Source organism: Seriola dumerili, unplaced genomic scaffold (genome assembly GCF_002260705.1).
Source record: "Seriola dumerili isolate Sdu_G_001 unplaced genomic scaffold, Sdu_1.0 BDQW01000290.1, whole genome shotgun sequence".
Classification (NCBI taxonomy): domain Eukaryota; kingdom Metazoa; phylum Chordata; class Actinopteri; order Carangiformes; family Carangidae; genus Seriola; species Seriola dumerili.
This window is the reverse complement of record NW_019174545.1, coordinates 4,340,919-4,362,476: the sequence shown is the minus strand read 5'-3', so window position 1 is coordinate 4,362,476 and position 21,558 is coordinate 4,340,919. Positions and strand designations below refer to the sequence as shown.

At 42.4% G+C, this 21,558-nt stretch overlaps 1 protein-coding gene across 1 annotated transcript in view; it reads right to left on the bottom strand.

The window, feature by feature from the left end:
• Positions 1 to 2,790, bottom strand: part of efna5 (ephrin A5) — a 95,966-nt gene extending 93,176 nt beyond the window's left edge. The window contains exon 1 of the mRNA XM_022757822.1: positions 2,666 to 2,790. Within this exon, the coding sequence (XP_022613543.1) occupies positions 2,666 to 2,790 (125 nt within the window). The remainder of the gene's footprint in view (positions 1 to 2,665) is intronic.
• Between the last annotated feature and the right edge of the window lie 18,768 nt (positions 2,791 to 21,558).

The following is a 21,558-nucleotide window of genomic DNA, read 5'->3' as shown; positions in this document are numbered from 1 at the left end:
TTCATTCCTCTCACCCTCTCTCTTTCTCTCTCTCTCTCTCTCTCCCTTTTGGTGTTAGTGTGTCAGATGTGAGATTAACAGGATTTACTTAAATTTCCCTTTTTTTCTAACTACACTTTTTTTTTTTCTTTCACTGAAACTGAGAAAACTTGTCAGCACATCTGGAAGATATCAAGTTAACTGAGCAGCCAGTCAAGTCAAAACTTTTCTTCTTTTTTTTTTTTTTTTTGCCGAAAAAAAAAATGTACAGTCTAATTAAAGTAGGTCTATCAACAGCAGGAATCAAGATTAAACTCAAAATTGTGTTTGCCTCCATTGAAGAGAGCGCTCCATAAATAAACAGCCAGGGTAAGTCGGAGCAGAGACCAAGACCACAACAGTCATGGTCTACCGTATATCAGGCCGAGGATCTACGCACCCTGCTAGACTGGCCCTGACTTCAGGAGAGCGCTTACAGTCAGCCCTCCGTTTGTACCCCTGACCACTAATTGCTTCGAGCAATAAATCATGTTTTCCCAAACTTCAAACTGAATATAAATAGTTGTGCAACAAATTCAGCATGTGCTATTAATGGCTTTGTGCGCACTTGGAGGCTAAGCTGAGGATTTTATTCAGCAAATACTAAGTGCCGGTGGCAGTTGAGTGAAAGATCTATGTAAACTCCACCAGCAGTGTTTAGACTTAATAAGCCCGGGACAAGGCTGTACAGTCTAACTCCATGAGGGACTTTTAGCGAGGAAATGCTGTCTCGACAAACACGTACACTGAACACCGAGACTGTCTCGAGACTGTCCGGGCAGAGAGAGGCTCGACCCGAGGGCTGAGGCACATCTGAGAAACTTTTACTTTAACTTTTCTGAAGACCTCTAGTGTGGCCCGTCTGAGTCAACAGCACATAAAGTCTTCCCTTCACTGCTGGCAGATTTTTGCTGAATCTTTATTATGTTGAACACACACTTGTCCTTTTGTTAATTTATATGCAAAGTGAAAAGACTACACTTTTAATTCCTACAACTTGTGGCAATATTTAAATTAACTGTCTGAAAAAAAACTCAGAAATATATACTTATGTACATTTTTGAAACATTAGTTCAGGACAGTGTGCCTCCAAACGTCTGAACGTGTAACCATTCGTCTTCGCCAACATATAGAATATAGGAAAAACAATATGTAAAATTTCATTTTAGAATAAAGAAGCTGTACACTGTTAAACTGAGAGAAAGTTTTCAAAAGTTTTCAAAAGGCTAAGTCCCTGGTTTCCACTGTTCTTACTTTAATGAAAGCCTTTTTATGCAGTCACTGCACTGGATTTTATTTCCCAGAATTGATTTGCATTTTTTAGGTTTCATTTTAGTAAATAAATCTACTATTAAACCACATTTAATTGGAATTTTTTTTTTTTTACTTTACAATAGTGTGCTTCAAATGTCGAGTGTCCAAATACACAAAAGTACATTATAGTGCTGCACAGTTAAAAAAAAAAAAAAAAAGTGTTGTATTGGCTGGAGAATATCTAAATTTAACATAAATTAATTACAATTTGTTCAACTTCTCTAGGAAACGTGTCTTCACATAAAAAAGTCATTCAATGACTCTGTTAATGAATAAATGTTAACAGAAAAAAAACTGAAGCTCTTTGGAACCATAAACACTAACAAATTCTAAAGTAAAATCATCATAATATTGCACTTGGGCTTCAGCTTACTGAGTTTTGTCATTTGATGTAATTCTGCTGCCATGGTGCCTCTGTGATATTCATGAAGCTCTGCTTTAGATACTTTCATAAGTGCTGAGACCGCTCTGTGCCCAGTAAATGACATTATGATAACTGTAGTGAATTTCCTGGTGGAGCTGTTTAATATTGACTGATACATTATGCTCTTAACGGCTAAATTTAGTATTTTCTAGAGGTGAAGCCTCACAATATACAAACTGAACACAGAAGCTCATACCAAAGCTTTCCCTCTCACTGCACAGGGCGTTTGGCCTGTTTGACTACAACTGAAGTTTTTTTTTTTTTTTTTTTTTTCCCCAAATCAAGGCACTGAGCCTTCACACAGTCTGGTGAGGAGGTGAGCGGCCACATTTGGTAGGAAAATGGACTTTGTAGGATTCGTGCTGATGTGGATCTGTTAGGTGTTCAGCATAGAAGAGACTGGTTAGATACTGGGGTTAATGGTTACATTGGGGTTGTCTAAATACCCTGCCTGAGTCCGCCGGACAGAGAAACAACACAAGATAATGCTCCAGGTTTTACAGCTCTGTCCCTGTACCTACAGCTGAACAATTCACAGTGAAACGGTAAATTCCCTTATCGGAGCAATATCGACAGCGAGTGAAGCGATGCAACATCAGACGGTTAATGTTATGTTCGGGCCTTATTACGCACGGTTTTAATCTGTAGTTTCCTGGGACGCGCTGTTTGTGAGCAGCCACGTATTTAAAAAGAAGAAAAAAAAGACACAGCACAGCTTACTCTCTCCTGTTCCTGTCCTCGGCTATAGCCTGTACCTACAGCTACTGGCATTATGCCCTCACTGCGGAGAATAAACACCGATGTGGTCCAGCAAACCTGCGAACCCCGTGGCTCATGCAGATGCGAGGAGAGGAGACGGAACATCGCCGACTCTCCGCGGTAAACCTGCCCCGGTGTGAGGCTACTTACTTGGTGTTGGTCCGGTTCCAGAAGACGGCGTAGCGGTCGGCCACCACTTTGGAGCTGGGCTCCTGGCTAAAAACACACATCAACAGCACCAGGCAGACAAAGAGGACCATTTCCACTTGCAGCATCACTACGGCGAAACTTCGGCACGTATTCCTCTTCAAGTATGGGTCAGTCAGTCGAGTTGTGCGAGCGCTTCAACCGGGACAGGTGACGAGTCTCATTCACCTGTGGCCGTGTGTGTCTGGCGCAGTTTGTGAATGCTACACAAATACAAACGCGCACTGCACAGAAAAGGCAAAATTGTGACCATTCAAGGGGACACTTGAGATGACACTTGTTCGGTCTGACGGAAATGTAAAGTTAGAAAACCAGCGCGTCAGTGTTGTTTTCTCTCTGATGCAGGGCGAGTGTCCAGTTGAATCATACGCTTTATTTCATGCGGGATGTCAGCTCGGACAAATCCGTGGTGGGCTGACAGAATATCTCTCTCCCTCTAACGCACAAACAGTGAGATCGGCACACACAAATGCGCAGCACAACAGGCAGTGTCTTCTGTGGTGTGGTAATGTTCCCTTTCTGCGGGGAGCTACTGGATGTAGCCTGTGTCAGGACAAATGACAACTGCTCAACACTTCTTCTTACTCCAAACCCAAAGCGCAGGGGATTATTCAGTCCGAGATGTGATGGAGAAAAGAGAGAGAGAGAGAGAGAGTGTGTGTGTGTGAGAGAGAGAGAGAGAGAGAGGCTCAATGTGTCCAATGACGCCGTGTGGCGCACGTCAGATGTCCATGTTCTCCAGGCAACTTTTTAAAGCCATACAGTCAGTCAGTCACTGGCATTTGAATGGCAGTGTTAGACCCGGTCTCTCGTCTCCAGAAAAAAAAATCCAAAAAAAAAAAAGGCTGTTATCCTTTCTCAGCGATTTACCGGGAGGTGTCACGGCCGAGGTGGGGAGGAGTCCTTCTCGGTGTCGGAGACTACGGACAGCGTTGTGTTTTCTCATGCGCTTCTCTCCGTGGAGACGCTTGTTTATGTCCACATCCCAAAGTGTCCTCCTCATATATAAGCCATCGTGCGACGTGCGGGCGTGAAAAAAACCTCGCGTTCTCCCATGTGCGTTTCGTGTAGTCTTCCTCTATTCTTGTGTTTGGGTTTGAAACGCCGGGACACGCAGGAAGGTGAGGGCAAAGGCAGGCAGCTCCAGACGCCGACTGAGAGAGTGGGTTTGGTTACGGAGGAGCGGGGGATAGTCCCATTGGTTTGAAATTATTTGAATGGGCGTCACTCGAACAAAGCCAAGCCCCTCCCCCGCCTAAAACCGAGCTAATTCAATTACCGAGAGGTAGAGCTGGAAGGGGACGGGGGGGAGAGGTGCACAGGACAGGGACCGCATTTAGATACTCTACTGTCAGATCCGTCCGATAAGTGCGCACGGCGCTATTTAATTACATGCAAACGGACGCAGCGGACCAAAGAAGACCGTGAGCTCCAGTTACTCTCTGTCTGAGTTCAGTTTGACTCAATTCCAGTGTGTGTTTTTTTTTATAATAACAAGAAAGAGGCCTGTATTGAGGTAATACAGACTGGACGTTAAGATAGGCTAATAACTATATAAATCTAAATATTTGTTCTTGAGAAAAGATAATAAATAAGTAATCGGGCTTTCCCCTTCAATTATTAATAATGAGAATTGATTGTTTCAGTATTAGTAATAAAAATCTTCATATTTGCTCTATAATTGTAATGAATTCTGCTCCAGAAAGGTCACATCTATCCCACAGGTTTAGGGGAAAGACAGGCGGAGGGTGGTGATGCCTCTCAGCCTGTGCGATAGCGTAACGCTGAGAGATGATGGCCACGCGGGCTCCCTGCTTAGGTGCAGCCTGGCAGTCTGTTGCGGGGAGCGCACCGAAGGGGGTTCAAGGCGCCGCTCCAGCGCCCAGACGCCCCGCAGTGGCAAACAGACGGGATAGCTGACTCAGCCGAGGACAAATCCAAGTCCGAGCGCGCCAGAGGAACCGCGTCTGTCGTCGCCTTAAATCAGACAAGTGCTCACAAGGAGGATTTATGAAACTTTAGAAAATGAGCAGCAGGCCAAAATTCAGGTGGGAAATCACTAACGAAAATAGCTGTAACATGAATTCATTTGGATACAGTGTGCAGAGCGTCTGGAGTAGATTTATAGTGACCTGGCCCTGTGGCATGTTTAAAAAGTGGGGCTACTTCTCCAGATTTAGGACTGGTGGAACAATCCACGTGCACATTTAAAAAAAAAAAAGATATTTGTGTGTGTGTGTGTGTATGTGTGCGTGTTTATAAAAATGAGGGATTAAATTAAATATGACAAATAGTTTTTCAAAAGGGATGTGAACTTATTATATATAAGTTTCTGTCCACATGTAGGCTAGAGCAAGTGTACAGTCTAAACAGAGGTGGAAAATTATGTAGTTGCATTAGAAAAGGACACAACAATACCAAGCACCAGGTAGTAGGATTTGAAATATCAATTATATCAAAGCAAAAAAATAAAAATATATATACAATAAAATATATAAATTGATGATTTTAGAGTTAAGTGAAGATGATTTTTTAGTATGTACTTTATACTTTATCTCTTCTTACTTTTTCTGTGATGTGTCTGTCAGCCATTAAGTAATACATGAACAGTAATAAAAAGAAATAAGTAAATTCAGGCAAGAAGGACCTTGACAGTTACATCAATGTTTTTATTCATGCAAAGTCAAGAAAATCAAATGCAGTTAGTTCTAAACACCTACTGTGTGTGTGTGTGTGTGTGTGTCTCTGTGTGCAACAGGTGCTATTTGCCTCAAGGATACAGGAGGAGATAGAAAAGGGAGAGAGAAGAAAGGAGGAGGGAGGAAAGGGTGAGAGGGCAGCTAATATTTTAAGATAATCCTCTTGACCTCTTCCCTTGGACTAGTGTAAACTCGGGGCCATTCACTTACAGCTATCATCACACACACACTCACACACACACAGAAGAGCGCTCACGCTGCAACCACACACACATACACCACCACCACAGAAACTCAGGCAAGTTTTATCACATATTTTCTCAAGCATTTTTTGCGATACACACACACACACACACACACACACACACACACACACACACACACACACACGCGCGCGCGCACACACACACACACTCTGAGAGGACACTATCAACTACCAGGGGAGGAGGGGTGGGGAGGTCAGGCTGGAGGTCAGTGAACATGGCTGTTTTCACACCCACTTTACAGCCATGACTGCATTCCTCTCCTGCTGCGTCCCATCTCTCTCTCTCTCTCCCTCTCTCTCTCTCTCTCACACACACACACACACTCACACTTGATAACAAGCATATTTGACTGACTAGTGCACACAGCGTATACCCCCAACTGCTTTCATTTTCTCTGGCATAGAAACAGAGCTCTCTCCCTCCATCCCCTCCTTAACCTGCTGTCACTATCATAGTGGGCTGCGTTGATTACTTCTCATGCGGCCCTATTTTCTCCCTCACCTCCATCCACGCGATCCAGCAGAGCGCCGCGAAGACGGCTTGAACTCTTCAAAGCTGCATTTATTTTGCTATCTGATTGATTAGTGAGAAGTGAAACAATGTTCGCACACGGACTCTTAAGTGATCATGTGATGTGGTGTGTGAGAGGGATGAACGTTTCGGCTCCCTTCGTCATTCTCGCTCATAAATTGTTTACATTCACATTACCGCAGAGCCCTTTTTCTTTTCCTCTAAAAAACTATTTAACTTTGAGGATTTATTGTCCAATTCAATTTTGTGTCATGATTCTCGTAATGCCTTTTTGATGCAGGATAACTGGTTTCATCAAGGGCTTCAATTTTATATATATAGAATTCATTTTGGCCAAAATTGACAAGTGTCTGGCTTCAAGCCTGAGATTTTCCTCCTCTCACACGCACTGATCTGTACACTCACACCACCAGGGTCACAGCAGGGTTAGATTGGAGGGCTGACTGGGTGGTTCATACCCTTTTTTTTTTAATGTTATTGTTCTTTTGCCAACGGGACAATTAGAGACTGCATCATAACATGGACTCATTAAAAAGATGTGAGAATGCGGCTCGGTATGTCTGGTGTCAACATGGCAGGTCAGGCATGCCAACAGGCAATTACGGACATGAAAAGCGAAAAGGATCCTTTGAACAAGTTCTCTTGAAAATATCTGTCAATTAGAGGTGTGTGACAGCTGCAAAAAAAAAAGAACATGTCACACTGTTTGGCAAAGCATTCATTAAAACTATGTGCACAATTTAATCACCTTTTCTCAGTTGGGATCTATTGCATCCATTAGATGTGACTTTCATTAATCAGTGATGAGATGCCCTTACATCAAAAGAGATATAAAACTAAACCACAGACAAAGTGGCACCTTACAGGTATTATGGCTTGCTATTAATGCCATAAACCATAAAAAGGAAACATTAAATCTGCTCTCAAGGCACCTTTAAAATCACCGTCATTATCAAATTTCTATAAAGTATACCTACACTCTTACAGTGCATTACTTTGCATTGCAATCTCCTAATGTTATGTCTGTTTACAGACATTCAGAGCAGCGTTGGGATACAGTAGATCTAGCAGTGTACAGGAGACCGGTGTAATGATCTATTCAGACAGTGTAGCTCCAAATCTCATTGATATACAGCTCACACATCCATAAATATGATGCTCTCTCACAATCCCAGGATCCTTGTCAGTTAGGATTACTGATAGCACTGTGCATGCGTTGTGCCCTGTAACCCCATTCACACATCATATTATATCACATGCTCCAAACTGCAAATGCAGATTAGGCTGGGTTGCATATAAGGAGGAAATAGAATTCCATCTCTTTGGAGCACAGATGAGAAATTTTCAAGACTATTTCAGAAGATAATGATCATGATTCGGCTTTATGCACGAGGAGACACGTTCCACCAAGAGTTTAAAAAAAAACAAAAAAGCACTGCACCTGTGTATTCATTTGATAAGACTGCTTGACAAACCGTTCAACGCCACCTCTTACACCCAAAGTCATTCTTTTTTCAGTCAGGAATAAAGTAAAAAAAACAAGTGTAGTATTCAAAACTTTCGTGTCTGTTTCCCGTATCTTCATAAACTTGACACAAACCTTTCCCATTACATCTGAGCTCATCGAGAACATTACCTCCCTTCTCCGCCTCGCTCTCTCGCTCTCTCTTCATTCTCCACCGCCTCCCTCTTTAGGATGCATATTAGATTAAAGATTTTATTGTCACACTCAATGCACTTAGAGCATTGGCAAACTAAATCACAGGGAGACAGCATGTCATAGTAGAGACACCTTGGGTTGACTAAGTCATGACGAGCCAGCACAAATCGATGAGAGGGACTAATCGGATGTATCTGCTGGGACGGGACCTGCCCTGAATCCAAATGATGGACACCAGATGGGGACTGATGTTGCCATTAGTACACCATCAGTGCAGTAGACAGACCGATGTAAGGACAAGGGCTTCCTATTCAATGAGGAATCAGGTTTTCAATAGGGACAGCCAAGGTCCTTCTATTCATGGAGGGAAAGCGGGAATCGACAGTGGTGATGGCTTGCCTGTGTTTGCACGGATGTCGAGAGAGAAAAAGAGAGAAAAAGATGAGAGAAAGGTTTTGTGTGTGTGTGTGTGTGTGTGCATGCATTTGATTCTTGTGAGGGCCACATGTCCCCACAAGGACAGAGAAACTAGGAAAAGTAAATCCCCAAAAAACTGTTAGGATTTGTACCTTCAAAACACCCATGTGACTGTTATGAAAAGGATTGTGATCTAGGGTTCTCCTAGGGTTAAGGTTCGGTTGAGTAAACACATCCAAGTAGCTTTAGCCTGGATAAAGTTAGGGAAAGACCGTGGTGATAGTTTAAAGACCTACTTGGAGAAGGTGTGGGAACGACCATGGTCATTATTGAAAAACTAAAAAAAAAACACAATGCTGGCTGAGTCGGAGTCTGGTGTCAAAGTCAGACACTTTGCACACCTGCAGTTTGAGTTACCTTTGGACAAAACCAAACTAGCTGCCCCCCCCCCNCCAAAAATGTCCTCATTCTTTAAAAACTCAAAGATAGAGTCACACCCCCCACCCCCCCAAAATGTCTAACTATCTCTGTGATGCATTCTCTCTCAATCCCCGTAAATTGTACAGACGTTCTTTGCCTTTACTAAAAGAAGCTCCATTAGAGGTCCTCACAAGCATAAAGAGCAAGAGTACACGAGTGTAATGTATGTGGGCGCCTCTACGAGCATACATACCTCGTAGCTGAATATTTAGACTCAATCATATATGTGTCTCAGAGAGAGTTTTGCTTTTAAAGTCTTATCTTGTATAAGAAAAGTAAATATTCCAAAGAGCAGTTTTACTTTCTAGGATGAATTAGGATGTCGGCACAGGCTTGTGTCTCCAGGGGGTTTGGGACATACCATCAGCTGATAAAGAATTAATAAGAACATTCCTCATTCTTCAGCCGGACGTTATCAGCCAACACTGGTGTGAAAACAGCTGTTTTATGTCTGACCTGCGCCCAGTTTTTCGGCAGCCTTACAGTAATGCTGTCTTTTTTTTTTTTCTTTTTTTTTTCCCATCCCATTCTGTCCAAAGTTAAATGAATGAAGGCTCGCTCACAGACACAGACAAATACCACAAACAGCCCGCTGCCCCAGTAGTATAAATGTTTATTTGGCCTGCAACAAAGCAGTTTGTTTCTCTATGTCTATGTTTGATGCATTATATTGTGCAATGCTTTATCACACTGCACACTAATGACATCAGCTCCAGCTGTGTGTGTTCCCAGCTTCACTTCCATTCAAAGTATATAACTCTGTGTGTGTCCACATGCGTGAAGCATACACACTACCTATGTGTGCTTGTGTGCATCCCTCTCTGTGTGTGTGAGTGTGTGTGTGTGTGTGTGTGTTTAAAATCTAAGGGTTATATTAGCTACAATTGTATTGAGCTACTTTTTTTCTTGGTGCCATTTCAAACCAAACCCATTAATAACCCTGAAGTGTATTACTTCCAGTGGGCAAATACAGGGTTAATGATCAAGAATACATAGCATTGTGGCATTTTATCTTTAGATCTAATTCAGAGAAGTCTAACTTATCCTCATTACAGGGACCTGTAGAGGAGCAAATGACAAATCACAGTATGCGATAATAAAGGTGACACTGTGAAAATCCCTTGGCTGGGATCCATCTCATCATTATGAGAGCATTATGAATGGATGTAATAAAAGTGAATTAAGACAGGACACCGCTGATATAGATATTATGAGCACATTGTCCCTTCCCTAATGTGAATGGTGCTTCAGCTAGCTTCTGCAATAAGGGCTGCAATTTGGAGAGGCTATCCTCAACTCTGAGTAATACTTACATACAATCATGACCAAAAAAGCTGGGAGGAGAGAGGGTGGGCAACTATCAAGTCCTCTTTTGTACTCTCTCTGCTCTTTCATTATAGCTATGAATGTAAAAAAGCCTTTGATATCCCTGGCTACAGTGTGCAACGCAGCAGCCATTCGGCTCTGTGGGGCCTCACATCTCTCTTTGAAGTCCCAGGAAGAAATTGATGTTCCACTGTCCCTTTATGACTCTTCTGTCGAAAGAAAATATAGATTCATAGGCCCAGGACAAAGCTAATAGCCAGACTTGTTCAAAGCAAAGGAGCAGAATAATAGTGCCGTGTGTCAGTTCATGCCAAAGAACATTAATCTCTTATTAATACCAGTTGATTCTCTTTTCAAACTGTACTTTCTCTGCTTCTGTCTTTCCCCCTCTCACCCTCTCTCTCTCTCATTCTCTGGCGGGTGTTGCTCTGCGGAGAAGGCCACCATTGAAGAGCTCAGCTATACATCATTGATGAGGGTACAATAGCATTAGTGTATGCTTAGCCTGCTAATTCTCACTGCCATTATGGAAAGTTTTCTAATCGGGCCATTTGTAATTCCGCACATAAAAGGATAAGCTGAGATCCAAGCTTGCAAGAGGGCTTATGACGCTGATCAAATTAAGATCATTTTCTCCCAACAGGAATAACTGATAATGAGAAATACAATTGCCACAGAGAGTATCACTGACAGGCTATTGACAAAGAGATTTGCCCTGCGGTATTTATGAGTCGGTATTCGTTATGCACATTGCATATGCAAGAATGTTTCCAGCTACAGGCCATCCATTTTCATATACAGTGCATTTCCTTTCCAGAGGTGTTATTACAAACAAAGAACTTCAACGGAATAACATCATTTCATGTGTATTTGTTAGTGAATCTTGGCCCCATTGTGTCAGTCATACATTCCTGACTGTCTGTACGAATGTCAGAATGTTTCATAGCCCCCTGACGCCACAGTAATCCCCTCTCTCCAGATATCACTCAGTCACCGAGATAGACCAATTCCTTCTCATGTTCTTAATTTGTCTTTCTTTTAATGGAAGGAATGAAGGACACACTCACATCTGATTTCCTGCTAGTCGCGTTTGCATGCATTTGCACACAACTGGCAAGAAACACACACACATGCACGCACACACACAAGCGTACATACATACACACGTACACACGCGCACACAAACCCATTAGGATGACATGCCGCACTGATTCATGTCTTAATGTTTGTGCGCATCTAAACACGTGTAGAAGTAGCAGGGCTGACGTCCTCACATGCATAATCACAGACCCAGAGATGTGAAAATACAGCCTCTGGAAATTATGGGGTAGAAACCTTCAGGGTGTGTTTTTCCTCAAGGAAAATGTTTTGTATAATCGCATCTGATAGGAAAGTGAGAAAGCACATTTTCTGGTGTTGGCACACTGTTTGGAATAATGAAGATTTAGTATTATGACTCCATTCAGCTCGCATACTGTATACCGTATATATACATATATATATACACACACACCCATTCACAGCTCTGGCCCTTTTGCTTTGACTCATGACTTTCCGGTTTGGGAGCGACGCCCATGACACCTGTGTTGTGATGTCATCAATTTTATCCTCAGTTTTTTTTTATGAAATATGATGTCATCACTCACTTGCCCTGTCCACTGATATGATCCAGGGAAATGTGAGGTCACTCCAGTTTCCCCAAATGTAACATCAATCACGATGACGTACTGAACACTAAAGTACAATCCCAGGCAGTGGATCAGCACCTCCAAACCACATGGATCAGGAAAATAATATCGCTGCCATTTTGATTTAATCACAGCGTAGGCCCTATATTACTACAGTGTGACATTTTAATTACAATGATTAGCACAAGTGGAACAAACGTATTTGTTCTCCTCAAGATTCATGGCAGCAAAACTGAGTAAGTCAACTCACACATTCACTGAGAAAATCTGTGCAAAATGTGAAGGATAAAAAAGGGTTCACTCAGATTACAAAAAAAAAAAATGTTATCACTGAACTCTTAAGGTTTTATGTGCCCAGGTTTTGACATATCCTACAGTGAGGTCTGTGGATTATCCAGAGTAATTGTAAACAGCAACATTCTGTTCACTTGTATCGAAGAGATGGATTTCTCAAAATCTGGACAAATAAAACAAAAAGTATTTGAATGACTTGATATCAGAGCTAATTGAGAAAGTATGCTTTGATTTGACCAAACTAAACCTTTATAGACTTTTAATTTTGAGTAGGTTTTGACATAGTTTTTCAAAACATTTCGATTCTCCCTCAGAGAGTGAGTAAGGCTCATATTACACAACCTGATTATCCCTGTGTGATAAGTATCAATGTTACACATCCACACACCAGACTCCCACACCTGCTGGCCAGCGGGCCAGCAGAACACAGAGCTGCCCTCTGAACCGCCATGTTTGACTAATACCAACTTGTCAGCACTATATATCCCTGCAGCTCAGGATATTGGAGCAATTACCTTCATACAGCACCCCCTAGGAGCACAGGGGTCGTTGGAGCCCAATTCATCTCTAGGACCCAGTCAAACAGACCCTAACAGCGCCAACGCCGACTTGTTAGGGAACAAGGAGCCTGTCATAATTAGTAGTGACATTTGCTGACAGAGAGGCCAAGCAGGCCTGGCCTCCACTGAGATGTTTTAGCATAGAGAAAGAGAGAGAGAGATCTATCAGATAGAGAGCGGTCTTTCACTCTCCTCTCAAATGGATGCCGTAGCCTGAGGGGCCTTTGTGCCAATCAGCGACTTTCCAACCAAATCATTTGCATCATAAACAGCCTCTCATGATGAGCTTTGAATTCATTTGTTGTGCAGTTAATCACCGGAATGAAAAAATTTAAAGAGTTTGTAACAATGATTCAAAATCAGACATTCATGTTATAATTACAGGGTTTTTTTTGCAAATGGTCACTGAGGAGCAAACATACAGCAGTCGTCTCTCTCTTCCAAAAGTTTTAGTTTAACAACAACTGTGGGTTGTCTGTTTCATTTGAATCCCACACAGCCAAAAAAAAAAACAAACAAAAAGTAAGTTTCCTCTTTGGCCTCTTCTTACTCCTTAAATAGTAGTTAGAAGCGATGATTCAAGTGCTGCTGCAGCTGCTAACTCCAGTAACAGTTGTGGCGATGCTAATTATCAACCCCTGCTCCATTTTTCAGTTTGACCTTTCTCCCCTTCCTCTTCAAACCCTGCCATCTCCATGGGCGGATTAGGATGAGAGTGTGTAAGAGGAACCTTGGTGGTGCGACTGATAATACACTGATGAGACTGTTGGTATTGTTACCATGTGTTTCTCTCCGTGGGTTCCATACACACCACCATCACCACAGAGAGAGAGATGAGAGAGGAAGGAAAGCGTTGAAGATGGATAAGGAAAGCATGAAAGGAGGAGGAGAAATCTAAACTTCTTTATGTATCTTATGCTGCATTCATGGCACATCAGAAAGTCGGAAATTACAAGCTCCGACTCGGAAGAAATTATTTGAACGCATGAACGGGTCGAAAATTCAGGTCCCTGATTTAACCGACTTGACTTCATAACAACTACAATCATGGCATCCTCTGTCGTGAGTGGTGGGGACACTAATATTACAAATGCTATTTAATTCCTTTTAACAGCACAGTTACTATTGTATATGCTATAAGTCACAAAACACAAAACAAATAGAGTTACATTCACTTCCACACTTTCTGGACATTTTCCGTCTCACTCAACCACGGCAAGCAGCTGCAAGTCAAAGTCAAATAACTTGTTTATGTTTCTTGCAAAGACAACAAAAAGGTGCCGAGATGTTACTGCAGGCCTCCACATTGTTTTACGAGATGAACATCTGAACGCATGCTTTTCGGAACTCGGATGTTCCCGCTCAGAAGTTTCCGTGTTCACTGTCATCTTGACTGCAGTACAAACTACTGCATGCATATGAGGGCCAACATGCTTCCATGAAAACACATCTGGTGTCCATCAGAAACATATTCTGAGGTCAGGGGCCACAGGATATTTAGCATTTCCATCAAAGAATCCAGATGACAAGGTAATGTCTTGGGCAGAGACACCGGCTCATTAAATTACTTGTATTACTCTTGTCTTTTTGTGATCCAGAAGAGAAATGACAGTAATAACTTTTAAGACCATGAAACATAACATTGTCACAGTCAAGATGATAAATCTCCTCCGGCAAGTTTCTCATGTAGTTTACAAGTTCATGCAGGATGAAAATAGTGAACATTTTTGTGTCCCCCTCCATGTTCGCCTCGAGGTAGAAATGTAACATGTATTACACTAAATATATGTTGTGTCGGTGAGCCTCACATCACCCATTTCTGCGGCTTGTGTCATGTCTGAGCATCTGTTAAACAAAACAGGTCTCCCTTCATGTCAGTCACTGTCACATCTTGAAGAAATGCGGCGATGAAAGGAGACGGATGAATCATTTTCAAAGGTAAATGAGCCCAAGCGTGTCTCGATTTGCTCACTGCCACCCATGAAGTATGTTCACTTTCTCACCTGTAGCAATATCTCACTGGCTTCTCTCTCTCTCTCCTTCCTTCTTTCTACCTCTCTCTCTCTCTATCTCTCTTTCTCACTTCCTTGCCCCGGGCGGGACATGGGACCACCTGCCACTGGTGGAGAGGGAACACAGGCAGCAATGACAGCTCTACAATGGATTTGCACACCACTGCAGGCCTCGAGGCCCCGTGGTGAAGGGGAAAGGAGGGGGAGAGAGAGTGGAGGAGCAAGAGGAAGGAGGTTAGAGAGGGAGAGAGATCATCAGCTGCCTACACCAGGAAACAAGCCAATTAATTATGCAAGTCACACAATGACTCTAACATTTGTGGCAGAAGTGCATGCTGCGTGGTAATTGGTCATTTAGAGCAACATATATGATACAGTAATGGGGTCACTATTCACTTGAGTTCTGTCACACACTCGCATGCATTCATTGCTGCTATTGCAAAAACCCATGGAGACCTTTTTGAACCTTTCAGTCACACTTGCTGCTCTGCATGTTTTTGAATTAAAGAGACTGTCCTCACCAGAAAAAATCACAGCCCTAGTTGTTTGGTCCAATTCCTAAAATAACCTCTCTCTGTGTTTTAAAAGGAATTCTTTTGTCTCTGAGAAGTAAATAAAAGGGGTCAACCACAATCTTTTTTTAACCTTAACCAAGTAGTTCAATACCGTTATTCCATGGTCAAAGTTTGCTCCGATTTAAATGGCATCATGCTGCACCAAGCCCTGAACGCATGCATTACTTACAGCGTCCTCATAGCAGAGAATAACCACCGTGACCTATTCTACTGTGGTCCCGCCTGGTAGCGGGGGCCGACCATGAACATGAGACGGTGTCCCCCCGGTCATGAGGCGGTCTCCCCCGTCAAACCAAACCTGTGTCTCACACTAATCTGATTAGCTCAATGCATATGTGATTGTGCTTTTTAAAACTTCAGCTCTTAGTAACTTGTCATTGAACTTCTGTGGTTTGAAGTTTAATTTAATTCATCAGATATCAGCCTTTTTTTTCTTTCCAATTTTTTTTTTTTACAGTTTACTGATTGCTTTCCGGCCCTGTTGGATGGAGCTGTATTGAGTTACTGTTAATGCAAACCAAAAACGTCCTGCTGCTGCTGCTGCTGCTGCTGCTGCTTCACATTAAAAGTATTCCACCAGTGAACTAGCAGGAGGCTTTTACTGTGAAGTGGCTATAGGAAATGTAATGTGTTTGTCACAGTGTTTGCAGAATTTCATTACATGTGTATTCTTCAAAAAAACAATATAAAATACACACTAGAATATGGACGTATTTGGCCGGCTCATCAGAAAAGAACTTTCAGATATAGTTCAGCGTGATGAGGGGATCTGCACTCCTATCAAAAATGGCAAAACTTGGTTGACCTATCACCCAACATTAAGCACAGAATCAGAAGGATTTTGGAAGACACTGATAAACTATGTTGTCCTGATGATAGTGGCTCCAAAATTGGAAAATGCTCATGTGGGTTGTTTGAGAAGACAATGACAAACAACCTGTTTTATCATTTAATTTGGAGGCTTTGGCCCACGTACAAAGAACTTTTTTTCTCAAAATTTACAGCTGCCATGACGCATTTTATTAAAACACATACATTTTCATTATTGCTGAGCACTAATCCCCAGCTCCAACATTACCACTATCTATTACCATCAGTTATCGGTCGTTTTACACATTGTCAGCTCTTCTCTTACTATTCCCTTGGCCGGAGCCATGCAGACCGATCGCAGGCTGACAAACCTGAGAGAGATTTATCGCCTGTTCCATTACAGACTTAACACAGGATATATTTCAGATAGGCTCTCTGTGCCTGTGAAACAATGGCACCTCAGACGCGCCACGTCTAATGTTTTTCTGGTATTAACTGGAATCAGCTGGGGATTTTCCTCTTGGTGCTCTGAGGACCCTGCAATCCTTGTGCGACTGTTCAGTTCACAAATGCTTGCTATACAGGAAGGTGTGTGTGTTAGCGTGCATGTGGGTATACTCCCTTCAAGGGTCTACCATGTAGGCATGACAGCACCAGCAAGATAAAGGGGATAAGAAAATGGAGAGAGACAGAGAATGAGGCAATATATATGGAAGATATGGACAAAGCTTGATTCTGAGACAACAGATCCCCTTTGAAAATCTCCAATCATAAATTAAACATATGCATCTTATGCATAGGAAAAGGAATACCACCCTGAATGGGATCTCCGGTGCTTTCTGCAGTCATGGTGAATCAGATGTCTGCCTCCTACAAGCACAAAATGCATGAATACCCCAACAAGGGCTGCATCCGCATCGCAAGGCTACAGATGAATAGGAGAGGACAGATTGAGGAGTGTTTGACGGCGATGGGGGAGTTGAGGGGTAGAGAAGTAATTGTTTTGGCAGGCCAACAAATAATGGCAAAAGGTTAAACAATGCAGTTGGGTCATTAAAAGGGAAAAAAGCTAAGTCACAAGGAAGGATGTGAGCTAAGTCCTTAAAAATGTCATTTAATTCTGATTTTTTTACATACTTATTTTGCATTGCCGCCGTATTGTTCTTTGCGTTACTAAGTTTTACCGAGGTTTCTGCCACCACAATTTGATACATATTAGCAGCTAAACTCTCTTCCTTCTATATAATAAATGTTGAAAATGTTGAGGGTACAGTCGAGTGTCCTTTGTCTATCATTTCAGATTTTTTTTTCCCTGTTGTGAGCATGCAGGCCGATGTGAGAGGTTCATTGCTGTTGTTGTTTGTTCTCTTCTTGTCTTCCTACACAAGTATCTGTGCACCTGTTGGGGTTTGTGTGAGTGTCAGAGGGATATATTGTTTGTGTGTACACAGTGCAGCTAGTGCGAAAGCTGTAGGAGCAGACAGATCGGAGCTCTCTGCACAGTGGTGCCAGAGGCAAACCATTAATTAAGCAAAGAGATAGAAATTGACCCAGCTGGTGGTACAACCCACACACCCACATACATTCTGCACGCACGCATGCACACACACACACACACACATACAAATGCATTTACATACGCTCACCCCATGAAAAAAAAGCATGCACACACCCACATTTGTGCATGCACATGTACGCAGACAACCTCTACACTGATGAGAGCCTGACTGCAGGCGAGAAACAATTAGTCAGTGAGCAGGGAAACACTTTCACATCATCATCTAACTATGTAGGTTTTGCAGGAATGTGTGAATGGTTTAGCTGCTGGTAGCTGACTTCATAACACAACCCCCTACACACACACACACACACACACACACACACACAAAAACACACACACACACACCCTCCACAATCAAACCTGCTGTTAAGATATATGTCCATGGTTGCATAGACAAGGCCCGCATGTATGGAGCTAACGATTGGTTGTGAAAAGAGAGGGGACTTTTATGGCTTGGCTGTGGGAGCTCCCAGGGAGCCACTGGGGCTTTGCTTTATCTCTACTTCTTTGTCCCATTCATCATGTCAAATACTGATAGCGAAAAGCTTTATGCACGTACACTGGCTGCTCTGCCACATTTTCTACATCTACCTACCTACAGCTACCTCTCTGTGTCTCTCTCGCTTGCACACACACACACACACACACACACACACACACACACAGTCATACTGAGGAAAAGAAGTTAAATCAGGTTGTTTAGATTGGCTGTCTCTGAGTAAATCCCCAGTGCTGGACCCTATGGAGTGAGGTCATGGAAGAGCAGTCAATATGGATTAAGGCAAATTGCTGGGTTGTCTATGGGAGGAGAAGAGATGAGAGGAGAGGAGAGAAACTTCAATGGGAGGGTCCTGCAGCGTAAAAACTCCTTTCAGAGCAACACACCTATGCAGTATCTGGAGCTTTGACTTTGAATGTGATACCTTAAAAGTGGACCTGGGGCCAAACACAAACACAAACACAAACACATCCATACAATAAATAACAGTGGCAGAGGAGCAAACTCACACACACACACACACACACACACACACACACTTTCTTAATACCTCTTAAAACCTGCACACGTAATAGAGAACTAAGCCTTAACGCACTGACTTAGACACTTAGCTTTTTACCTTAACACCTGCGCACCCTCATGCACAGTGGAGACACCTGCACCCACACAGACACTACAAACAAGCCTGCACCCACACGCACAATTAAAACAATACTATAAACAAGTCTCCACACAGTCACTAGCTATCTCTCTCTCTCTCACAGACACGCACACACACACACACACACACACACACACACACACAAAGACAGAAACACACATGCCTGCCCTCTGTTTCTTATTATCTGGGCATCGTGAGACTTTTTTTTTTTTGTGACATTTCCAAAGATCTGTCTCTCTTAACTCTTTCAAAATACCACTCTGGAATGTGGTGTTTTATAAAAAAAAAAAAAAAAAAAAAGGTGCCCCTGCTGTCTTTCCTTCACACATTCACAAAGCTCCATAATGGTAATTACTCTTCACATCATGATTAGAACATATGCAGCCAGTGAATGGCCAACAGATGTGGCCTGATAATCCTGTGATTTGGGGATGAAGATAATTCTAACCTAGCCTTGAATACACAATCACCCTCCTTTAGAGAATTTCTGCGGCTCTGCTTTCACTGTCCCGTTGTGGTATTTACAGAAGTGATGAATAGCTTTGGTTCCTTCATATTCTGAGGGAAGATGCCCCCAAGAGTTTATTTGCACTTTCGATAAAGGGATTCAGATAGATGCCACTTACACTTTTAAAATAACATACTGATACAACTTTTGCACGCGAACATCACTGCAGTTCCAAGAGGCAGAGAAAATGAAATCTGCCTGACCTTATCTTGTCCACATCTGTCTGCTCATTTCACCCATTTATCCAAGTATCTTGGAGTGCTGATCTAGCTTGTTTGTCTTGGCCAGTGCTGCCATGTACTGTTATTTCCTTATGGTTCCTGTTATTGTTGCAGTTTTCCCATCTCTCTTACCCAGATTTAACCCAGAGAACATTCAAATTGCATTTACACAGGCCTGGAAAATCAGGTTTACCCAGTGTGACCCACATGTTTTCCACATTCAGCCAACGACAAGAAATAAATTACACATTGCCAGACATGAAGCTAGATGGATAGATAAGGAGTCAAATAAGTTGGGAGATCAACAATTAGATAGATAGGTAAATACATGAAAAGATTAACGACATGTATTTGTATACAAAACATGTTATTCAGTCCAGTCCCAGGTTGTCCAGTGCAGGTGGGTAGGTTGCCCCCTCAGACGCAGAAGAAGGATCAAATTACTGTCACTGAATCCTAACCTGGACAATTAAAGGATCACATGCTAAACTGGTCCTCTATCAGCATGTGACTGACAATGTGCCACAATCCTCAGGAAGGGCCTTGGGCTCCATGGAGTAATATCCATTACCCATCAAGCACTATGGCAGCCCTAGGCTGCCCATCACAAATGAAACCATCTGCCTCTTCCATCTGCACTCATTTTGTTCATTATTCTTGGGCCAAAAACACTCCTTCTCTCCATCCTCTCCCTCATGCTCCACAAGTCCTTTTTAACCTTTTTAAGTTTCCCTTACGTCTGTGCTTACTTAGACACATGTTTGCTTCTTTATATACAATCATTTTGTCCTTGTGTCTTTTTGTGTTGTTATGTGTCACCTTTCCTCATTCTGGTTTTTGTGTGTGGCCATTCATGGAGCAAATTCCCTGTGTCAGGCCCGACTGTATGTGGGACTGAGAGTGTGTGTGGCTTAACGTCTTGTGTCTTTCAGCATCTTAATAAAGATGGAGATTGCATCGCATCTCAACTTATTAATCAGCTACCCCCGCTGCATCACTCAGCACGTCTGCATGTGAACATGTGTGTCTCCATATATTAAACTTCATAAAGCACAGTGTCTTATCTGATTAAGCGATTAACATCTGTTTAAGCAATAAGTAGCCTTAGGTGGTTCACATTCATTAAAACTGGCATGTTGAGAATACTATGGTATTTTTTCTTGCCTCCTACCCCCCCCCCACCCCCCACCCCCACTTTTTTCTTTTAACTTGTTATTCGTTTAGTATTACTTTGCCAAAGCTCAACAATTACAAATTTTACATATCCGTCAGACCCTACTTCAAATATCAGCCTCAACACCTTACAAGTGTTTTTTCTTTCTTGCAGATGTGATGAGTCCTGAGGAACCACTAACATCCTCACCCCAATTAGCTGGATTTTTCAGATGTCCACACACCAGTAGTGCTCATGGTGGTAGCGTGATTTAGATGTACTAGGACAGCGCCTCCTGACACACTCAAGATTCATTTTTTAAGTCTTATCAGATAAACTTGAAAAAAAAAAAAAATTCTTCTGTTTCAATTAAGTGGAACTGGAGGAGGAGGAGAAGCGTGGACATGTTGATGATATACTTCAGCATCTGGGAGAAGGGCGGAGTTGTCATAAATCCTGATTAATCAGTTGCCATGTATCATGATAGAGGATATTTGCATATGAGACTTTACCAGGAGCTTTCGCAGAGTTTCAGGTTTATTTTGGGGGAATTTTCATGAATGTACAGTGTCAAGATATTAAATGAATCATCTGGGGGAGCTGGATGAGTACTTACTCTTCTTGATATCTGTGAGAGGGTTTTCAAAACAAACTCCGGCCTCTTCCTTCCTTACCTTCCATAACTCCTCACTTCCTTCCATGCCTCCTTTTTTAACACCCTTAGTTAGACAAAGAAATGAGGAAGTAAAGTAAGTCTCTACTTCCTCAACTCCTCCTTTCCTTTCTTTCACTACCTTCTTTGTCTCCCCATATCCATACTAACCTTACCTTTCCTATCTTTCCCTCCTTCTGCAGCCTACCAGACCCACTTTAGTTCAACAGTGTCCCATCTGAAAAGGAGAGTTGAGTGCTGAT